At 41.4% G+C, this 9,593-nt stretch overlaps 1 protein-coding gene across 2 annotated transcripts in view; it reads right to left on the reverse strand.

The window, feature by feature from the left end:
• The window catches only part of gpr137c (G protein-coupled receptor 137c), a 26,687-nt gene extending 17,304 nt beyond the window's left edge, over positions 1 to 9,383 (reverse strand). Inside the window, exons 1-2 of one of the 2 annotated variants that reach the window (XM_057823897.1) lie at positions 8,647 to 9,379; positions 1,220 to 1,269 (exon numbers count right to left, since the gene is read on the reverse strand). In XM_057823897.1, the coding sequence (XP_057679880.1) occupies positions 1,220 to 1,269; positions 8,647 to 9,009 (413 nt within the window). In that variant the 5' untranslated portion in view covers positions 9,010 to 9,379. Of the gene's footprint in view, positions 1 to 1,219; positions 1,270 to 8,646 lie in introns of both variants that reach the window. The other variant, XM_057823906.1, reaches the window with a different exon arrangement.
• Between the last annotated feature and the right edge of the window lie 210 nt (positions 9,384 to 9,593).

Genomic DNA, 9,593 nt, shown 5'->3' on the forward strand with positions numbered 1-9,593 from the left:
ATGACACCTAAATCGGACATATGTCATTTCCCTTCCCCGGCTTCGGAGAATGTAAACAAACCAGAAGGAGTGACAGCTAGCCGACATGCTAACCCGAACCGAGTGATGTTTCAAAGTCTTCAAAGCGGAAAATCACACAAAGCTATCCTGGATTATTTGACATGACGACCCGGTTGTCGAATGTTTTAGCGGATCGGCAAACCGCCCGGCGGAGAGCAATTTACAGTTCGTTCCCCGGAGGAGGGTGGCTGGAGCTAACGCAGCTAACGTGCTGCTGCTAATGCATTAGGAGAGCTTTTTACATGCCTATCAATGATCAAACGTAAGTAGTCCTTCATTTAAAGGAAGTTTGTAGTGTTTACTTTGTAATCGCTGTATTCATATTTGACATAATACAAAACAAGATGTTTACTCACTTCCTCGTAAGTCCAATGGTCCCACAGTAAATATCCACGGTGAATGGGAACCTTTTGAAACTCCAAAAAGGCGCATACGCCTCTCCCTCATACAGAATGATTTTTCTGCAGCCGTTTGGCTGGCGTGATGCGAAAAATAAACGTATTAATCCGCAAAATCAGCTGAATCCTTCGTCCTCATACACAACAGTACACTGTAGCGTGAAGAGGACGTCTTCTACCGTACACGTCACAGCGCCCTCCTCCTCAATGCAAGACCGAAGCCGGAAGTCACTCATTTTCCTGGCGCGGGATTCAAAAAACTAAATAAATATAGCGATCGCTTCCACACACATCCAAGCGGTCCATATCATTCAGGAGCATAAAATACCGCGTGTATTATGAAATAAACATGCTTTTTCGTGTCACAGGCACTTTAAATGCTATAAAATGCTTACATTTTTTCTTATAATGCTCTTAACAAATGGTTCGGACACATATTCCCACAGAAAATGGCAACATATACTTATAAACTAAATTATGAATGCATTAAAAAACACATTAGCTCAGACAACAACTTATCTTATGTTGGTCTTAACAAGGAGCGGCTGGATTCAGCCATGTGTAATGAGGCAGACCAGAGTGCAGTGTATCCACCCAAATCAATAAAACTAAATGCAAACACTTTCAAAATAAACAATCACAACCCCACTTTAATTAAACGAATACTCAAAGCAGCAAAATTTAATTCAAATCTTTTTTTTCTAACCGAATGCTCGAGTTAATCGATTAATCGTTGCAGCACTAGAGTCAACAAATTTTACCTGTATTTGGTGAGCTCTGGGGAATACTTGGCTTTTGCCTTAAATACCACCTAAGAAAAACAGAACAGAAGGTTTAGTTGTACAGAGGCACTACATGTGATCAAGTTTTAGCTATGAGAAAAAAAAAAAAAAGTAGGAAGAGGAGTAAAATGTGTCCTTCCTTTCGTAGGGCCATGTGAACCTGACACAGTCTCAGGACATTCCTGTGTAATTAAATGAACAGCGTTCAAGTGCCTGTGCTGGCTCAGGCCCTACACACGCACACACACTACTGGACACAATTTGAAGTACTTTATCTGAGGCCAGGTGTAAATAAATTGGGTTAGTGTTACCCAGACAGCTTCACTTTAACAACTAAGTTCACATGCATGAATTACAATTCATGAAGCATGGATAATCATCTCAATGTTTATGGTGTATAGCGTTAAAGCAACCTAATATTGATATTAATTCTTACAAGTAATAGTAATAGTCTCTGATTAGTTGACACGTCATAATACTCTAGCATTATTCTCATGGCTTTATTAAAGCAAAAGTGTGGTTGCTTGGTTATCTTTGTTTTTTTGCTTAGTTTGACAAGCAAACGCCAATTAGGGTTGCATTAAACAGGTTAAATAGCATTTTTAAGAGAAAAAAATAAACACATAAACAAAAAGAATTTCTGTTAGTAAGTCAAAGCCAAAAATGGCCCAAACATGGGCTCTGTTTAAAAAAATTTAGAAATCGAGTGACTTGAATGTCACAGCATCACCGTTTCAAAACATTACCATATGATACAGTTGAGGAAATGACCTTGACATGTTTGCCTATGTTCATTTGTTAACTGATAGCAGAGCACATGTTACTTCTTGTAACATCTGTTGCGAACTTTTAACATTAAATGTGTCCTCTTAGTGTCCTCCGTTTTTTCCTACATGGTTTTGGCACAAAGTTGGCACTGGCCTGCTTTCTTTGGGATCAGTTTACAGAGCGCCAGCGAGCGTTTTAAACTTCCTGAATGTGTATTCCAATGAGAACTAAGCAGAGGATGTATTGTTTTTCTCTCACTTTCTGCCTCCACTATATTTTGTGGTTTATATTTTGTGGCCAGTTCACTCAACTCGTCTCGGCTGACTTTTCTGGTTATATAACTTTGTGTAAACAATCTGCCCTTTGTGTCAGAATGTAGGTCAGAAGGCGACCCAGAAATGAGTCGATTGCACCACGAAGCATAAACTGCAGACTCATCAATCCTGGATGTGTGTCTGTGTGATGGAAATGTGCCATTTTATGTCATTATTAGTGTAAGTAAGCACTCAAAAGTAAGAAGAGGAAGTAAATTACAGCCCCTGACTCTTAAAACTGCATGTGCCTGGGGCATAGTGCATTTAAGTAGCTATAGCATTGCTTGCAGTTCATGGTTTTTATTTCCGTAAGTGGCTTCATGTGCAGTTTCCCTGTGGAGAGGGGAATGCAGGATGTGAACCCAAAACTCCATGTACCAGTGCTCTTGCACATTTACCTCATTTGAGGAAATGCATTTTTATTATGTGAATCTCAGTATCCCTCATGGATATACATCACTGCCTATCAACTAGTATCTACAGTTCCTTTGACAAATGTGTGCCACATATCACGAAGAATTTTCTCACATGCAAGTACAAAGTGCAACACTACTACACTACACAGTTTGAGGTAAACTGTCACATTGGTATGACATCCAAAACAAATGCTGCAGTTGAAAATGCAATAACCGTTTGATTGAACCCATGATAATGATATAATAAGATATTTCAGAAAAATATAAAAATAATGAGACTTAAGCAATAGAAGGTTTGCCACATTAAATCCTAGTATCATTTGGTTGTGGGAACCTGACACAATGTCGACAGAAGGCCATATCTCGTTTTAGTGTAACCAAGTAACAAAAAAGCAATAAAGTTCCAGTCAAAGTCTCCAGTTTACCTTTTGTGAGCACAAATGATCTGATGGACCACAGTGTTTGATCAAACGCCATGTGACCAGTCAGCCCAGCCTCATTACTTCTTCTTCATTTCACTGAGATTCAGGGTAATATTCCTTCAGCAGCAGTTTTTATATTTTATCGTTCAAATGTGAATAGCACCTAACAAAGCAGTTTTGTGAATTCTAATGGGCGACAAAAGGGAAACTGATAAGTTATTTGTTAGAATAAGATTTATAGGATTAATATCGGCTATTGCTTTTTGTTTACCTTAAGGTTTTCTTCTATAATTTCTTTTGTACAAACTTATGGATGGTGACATCCATTTTCTGTAGTGCTTGCCCATGCTACAGTCAAGAGTGAACTGGTGCCCATCGAAGATGGATTTGGCTAAGAGGGCCTGGACTGGTCACCAGCCAATCGCAGGACACGTTTCATGTTTACAGATTATGTGGATAGGGCAATCCCGATTGAATATTTTTTAGAATAAATCCAAATCCATTCTACAAATTAATTGAATAACTAAGTCAACCAATAGTTAATTCAACCAAATAAACAGAATTACACACGTGAAGAGGGGTTGCACTGACAAACTGTTTTTTTGAAACGGAAACCTACAGTGGTATGAGAAAGTATCTGAACCTTTTGTTATCTCACATTTCTGCATAAAATCCCCATCAAATGTGATCTGATCTTTGTCAAAATCACACAGATGTAAAACAGTGTCTGGTTTAACTAAAACCACCCAAACATTCATAGGTTTTCATATTTTAATGAGGATAGCATGCAAACAATGACAGAAGGGGGAAAATAAGTAAGTGAACCCTCTGCCTAAGGAGACTTGAACAGCAATTGAAACCAATTTTTACCAAACATTTTAAGTCAGGCATGTGCCCAATCACTGATGAGTGGTTTGAAGCTGCCCTGCCCACTGCAAAACAGACACCTGGTAAGAATTGTCTTGATGAGAAGCATTGTCTGATGTGCATCATGGCTCAGTCAAAAGAGATGTCTGTAGACCTGCGATCGAGGATTGTTGATTTGTATACAGCTGGGAAAGGATACAAAACCAACTCTACAAGTCTGGATGTTCTTCAATCGACAGTCAGAGAAGTTGTCTACAAATGGAGAGTTTGGCACTGTTGATTCTCTCCCAAGGAGTGACCATCCACCAAAGATGACGCCAGGAGTTTGGCGCAGAATATTCAGAGAGCTAAAAAAAGAACACTAGAGTGTCTGCTAAAAACTTACAGAAATCACTGGCACAGTCCATATATCTGTGCTCACATCAACTATATGTAAAACTATGGCAAAGAATGGTGTTCATTGGAGGACTCCATGGAGGAAGCCACTGCTGTCTAAAAAAAACCCAAACATTGTTGCTCATTTAATGTTCGCAAAAAGGCACTTGGACACTCCATAGAAGTTTTGGGAAAATATTTTGTGGGCTGATGAAACCAAAGTTGAATTGTTTGGGACTAACACACAACGTCTTGTGTGGAGGAAAAATGGAACAGCTCACCATCATCAATACCTCATCCCCACCGTGAAGCATGGTGGAGAGAGCATCATGATTGTGGGCTGGTTTGCTGCCTCAGGGCCTGGACAACTTGCAATCATTAATGGAAGAATGAATTCAAAAGTTTATCAGGATGTTTTGCAGGAAAACCTGAGGCCTTCTGTCAGACAGTTGAAGCTAAAAAGGAAGATGGATGCCGCAACAGGAAAATGATCCAAAACACAGTGTTAGGGCCTCTGCCCCTCTTTACTGAGCCCTGCCTCAGGTGGGGGGAGTTTGTTTGATTACAGGTCGATTGTCAGATGGGTGGAGCGGCCAGCTGTGACTCATCATCATCAGCCAGCTTAAAAACCCAGCAGACGCACCACCATGTCGCCCGATCAACTCGTCTGTTTCCCACGTCAGTTGTATCTTGCATTCCTATGTTATATGTTTGATCACCGGCTTGCTCTCGTCCCAGGTCCTGTTTTCTGCGCGCCCCTCGTCGGATTCCACGCCTGCCTTCCTTCCGAGCCTCCTCGTCTTCCGCCAGCTCAACTACCCCGAGCCAAGTCATCCACCCCAGCCGCATTCTCATGATCGCCAATAAAAGATTACTCATCTCACCCCTGTGTGTCTGCTCTGGGATCCCCTCTTGCTCACGCAACCCTAACACAGAGAAGTAAGTCAACTTCAGAATGGTTTCAGAAGGACAAAATGCAAGTTCTGAAGTGACCAAGTCAAAGTCCAGACTTGAACCCCATTGAGATGCTGTGGCATGACCTAAAGACAGCAATTCATGCCAGACATCCCAGGAATCTGACTGAACTACAGCAGTTTTGTAGAGAAGAATGGGCCAAGATTAGTCCTGATCGATGTGCCAGACTGATCTGAAGCTACAGGAGGCGTCTGGTTGAAGTTATTGCTGCCGAGGAGGGGGGGGGGCACAAAATATTGAATGTGAATGTTCACTTACTTATTGTTCCCCCCTCTCTCATTGTTAGTATATGATCCTCATTAAAATATGAAAACCTATAAATGTTTGGGTGGTTTTAGTTCAAGCGGACACTGTTTTTACATCTGTGTGATTTTGACAAAGATCAGATCAACATTTGATGGTGAGTTCATGCAGAAATGTGAGGAATTCCAAAAGGTTTGGATACTTTTTCATACCACTGTACTTCTTGGATCTTGATATGCATTTGAAGGCCTACAAATTCGATAAACACTACTGAGGGAGCGGTTCAACTACACCATATATTGAGTGCACGTCAATTCTTATTATACCTGTAAATGTTGCTTTTTTATTTATTTTTTTAGGCGATAGATTTATTTGACTATAATTGTTTCCATAAAGTGATTAAGTAATTTAAGTTACTTGTTTAGTCTATGGCACGGGTGTTCCAAACCGGTCCTCAAGGGCCGCTGTGGGTCCTGGATTTTGTTCCTACCAATTGAGCACAGACAGTTTAACCAATGAAGTTTCTGCTAAATGAAGCAGCACCTGACTGCAATCAACTGATTACACTTGTAAGAAACCAGATTGGTGAAAAGGTGTCATATTTGCGGCCCAATGTGGAATACTTTGGACACCACTGGTCTATGGCATATCAGAAAATAGGGAAAAATATCGTTCATTGTTGTCCAAAGTAAAATTGCTGTTTGCAAATACAGTGGTACCTCTACATACGAAGTTAATCCGTTCCAGGAGCTTGTTTGTAAGTCGAAATGGTCGTATGTCGAGCAGGATTTTCCCATAGGAATACAGTGGTACCTCTACATACGAAGTTAATCCGTTCCAGGAGCTTGTTTGTAAGTCGAAATGGTCGTATGTCGAGCAGGATTTTCCCATAGGAATACATTATAATTCCATTAATTCGTTCCACAGCCCAAAAACCTGCACTAAATCCTTAAAAAATACTGCTGGTACTATTACAAATGGCAATTACATATAGCAAAACAAATAAATAATAAATAAAAATCGGATTAATAATGTAATAATAATAATAATTCCTGTAATAGTGTAACGAAACGGGTTCTAATAAGGCGGACGTTTTTTTCTGTACCTGAAGGCACCGCGGCGCTGACGTGACAAAGAGGGAGGGGAGCGGGTGAAAGTTTACTTTCGCTTTCAATGCTTTCTTGAGAACATCGTCAATTGCAGCAGACAGCAGGCGTTTTGTGTTGAATAAGTTGTGAAAGAAATGATGAAAACGTGGCGAAGCTGGCGATTTCTCTGGAGATGTTACCACAATAAGAATTGTCAGCTTAACTTATAAAGACTGGCGAACGATGGTCGGAGGAGGACCGTGGAGATGTATTGTTGAGCCATTTCACGGATGCCCACCCTACGCTCATATTTTTCTGTCATTTGCATCTTCATTTAGAAGGTAAGCGTCAACTTTTTCCTTGTTTCACCACCTGTACCAACCTTTTCTGAAACCTGTGTTGATTTGTCACACAAGAAAATCCGCCGTGCATTCGTCTGCGGTGCTGCCATTGTTGTCGTATTTCGAGCATGTCGTCGGATGTAGAAACAAATGGCGAGTCAAATTTTACGTCGGATGTCGAAAAGTTCGTGTGTCGAAGCGATCGTATGTAGAGGTACCACTGTACATTATAATTCCATTAATTCGTTCCACAGCCCAAAAACCTGCACTAAATCCTTAAAAAATACTGCTGGTACTATTACAAATGGCAATTACATATAGCAAAACAAATAAATAATAAATAAAAATCGGATTAATAATATAATAATAATAATAATTCCTGTAATTGTGTAACGAAACGGGTTCTAATAAGGCGGACGTTTTTTTCTATACCTGAAGGCACCGCGGCGCTGACGTGACAAAGAGGGAGGGGAGCGGGTGAAAGTTTACTTTCGCTTTCAATGCTTTCTTGAGAACATCGTCAATTGCGGCAGACAGCAGGCGTTTTGTGTTGAATAAGTTGTGAAAGAAATGATGAAAACGTGGCGAAGCTGGCGATTTCTCTGGAGATGTTACCACAATAAGAATTGTCAGCTTAACTTATAAAAACTGGCGAACGATGGTCGGAGGAGGACCGTGGAGATGTATTGTTGAGCCATTTCACGGATGCCCACCCTACGCTCATATTTTTCTGTCATTTGCATCTTCATTTAGAAGGTAAGCGTCAACTTTTTCCTTGTTTCACCACCTGTACCAACCTTTTCTGAAACCTGTGTTGATTTGTCACACAAGAAAATCCGCCATGCATTCGTCTGCGGTGCTGCCATTGTCGTCGTATTTCGAGCATGTCGTCGGATGTAGAAACAAATGGCGAGTCAAATTTTACGTCGGATGTCGAAAAGTTCGTGTGTCGAAGCGATCGTATGTAGAGGTACCACTGTATCTTATTGTGATTAATCAGTAAGTTAATAGGGCTGCTTTCAGTGAGGACTACAGCGGTCAGTGAAACATTTACTGATGAGAGGCTGGGAAAAAAATTATCTGCAAAAAGTTATAACTGGCTCGATACGACTAATCAATCTCAAAATAGCTGTTGGTTAATCTAATCACTAAGTTGTTAATCGTTTAATAGCCATATATGTGGGACACAATAGAAATGAGCTCCATGGCAGAAAAACAATATACTTTTAAACTTTTCTGGTGTAGCAAGGTTACAGGTCAGCATGAGGTCAAAAGGCAAAGGATTTACACCTCTGAGGTCACTCTACTGTCTTTGTCTTCCACAGGTGTGATAATTTTATGAATATCACTCCCTCATACCATTTGACATATTTATGTCGACTAGTGGACACACGTACTCTTTAATTCATTGGCTGCCATTGATGATCATCATAGACGTCCTGTTCATTTTTGACTGGGCATATTCATCTAGCGCCGTCAATAGCATTGAAAGATGATCATACAGCCAGCCAATTAAGTAAAGACTTGGGAGTGCCATAAAGTTGCTGGAGGTGCAAAATGCCTGGCTAATTGTAGTCGCATTGTGCACTGGCCTTACCTGCCAGAAGTAGAGGTTGAGCAGGCAAAGGGTGAAGAACTGGAGGCAGACCGGACAGCAGTAGAGCAACCAGTAGGCCAGCGGCTGTAGCTGCTTGGCCTGCGTCCCATTTTCAAAGTAGAAAGAGAAGAGGGTCGTCCTGAGCGCTGCCCACAGTAAACACAGGAACAAGAACGCACTCTGGTAGCTAAAGCGTTTGTATCCGTAGTGCAGAACGAGCCACAGCTGCAGGTAGATGAAGCCGAAGAGGAGCGAGTACAGGACGGTGTACGCTGTGGTGAGGCTCAGCTCCAAAGCAGGGGAGATTGCACCTCCTCCGGGGCTCAACAAGCTGGAAGTGACCTCCTCGCCGGCCGAAATCATCTCTGCGGGAGACCAACAAAATCAAAGCCTCGAACACCAAAACTGGGTCAAAGCTGACTTGAATTCACAAAAGATTTCTCTGAAATTTGCGGTCAAAGCATTTTTGCTGCAAATAAAGGGCATTGTGCGTGCAGCTCTATGAATTAGTATTAAAGGTCGAGAAAGAAAGCCAGTCCAACTGTTTAAATCTAAAACAGCTAAAACAGAAAATAAGGAGATCCTCTCGTCAATCTCATGCAAAAACAACTCCGAGGGGGGCGGGGAGGGTTCCAGATCAGCTGTGATGCAATTTCAGACCCGCCTCCGAGCGCTAGTTTTTAAACAAGAAAAGAGCGCTCTGTCATCGCCATCTTGGCTCTGTAATAGGCCTACTTCGATGTGATACAGATGACTCAGGAGCCACCCAGTTGCGATAGTTTCCTAGCACGTGGTAGAGACGCCTATTTGGGCAATGAGATATTTCATTGGTTGACTGTAACGCCCAGCCTCCGGATTTTTCTTATTTCATTGGTCCATGAGGACGTCGAGTTGACGAGGTATCCACCTTTTCTTTGAGGCGATTGGCCAACATCTGATAGCTTTCG

This window comes from Corythoichthys intestinalis, chromosome 2 (assembly GCF_030265065.1).
Source record: "Corythoichthys intestinalis isolate RoL2023-P3 chromosome 2, ASM3026506v1, whole genome shotgun sequence".
NCBI lineage: Eukaryota > Metazoa > Chordata > Actinopteri > Syngnathiformes > Syngnathidae > Corythoichthys > Corythoichthys intestinalis.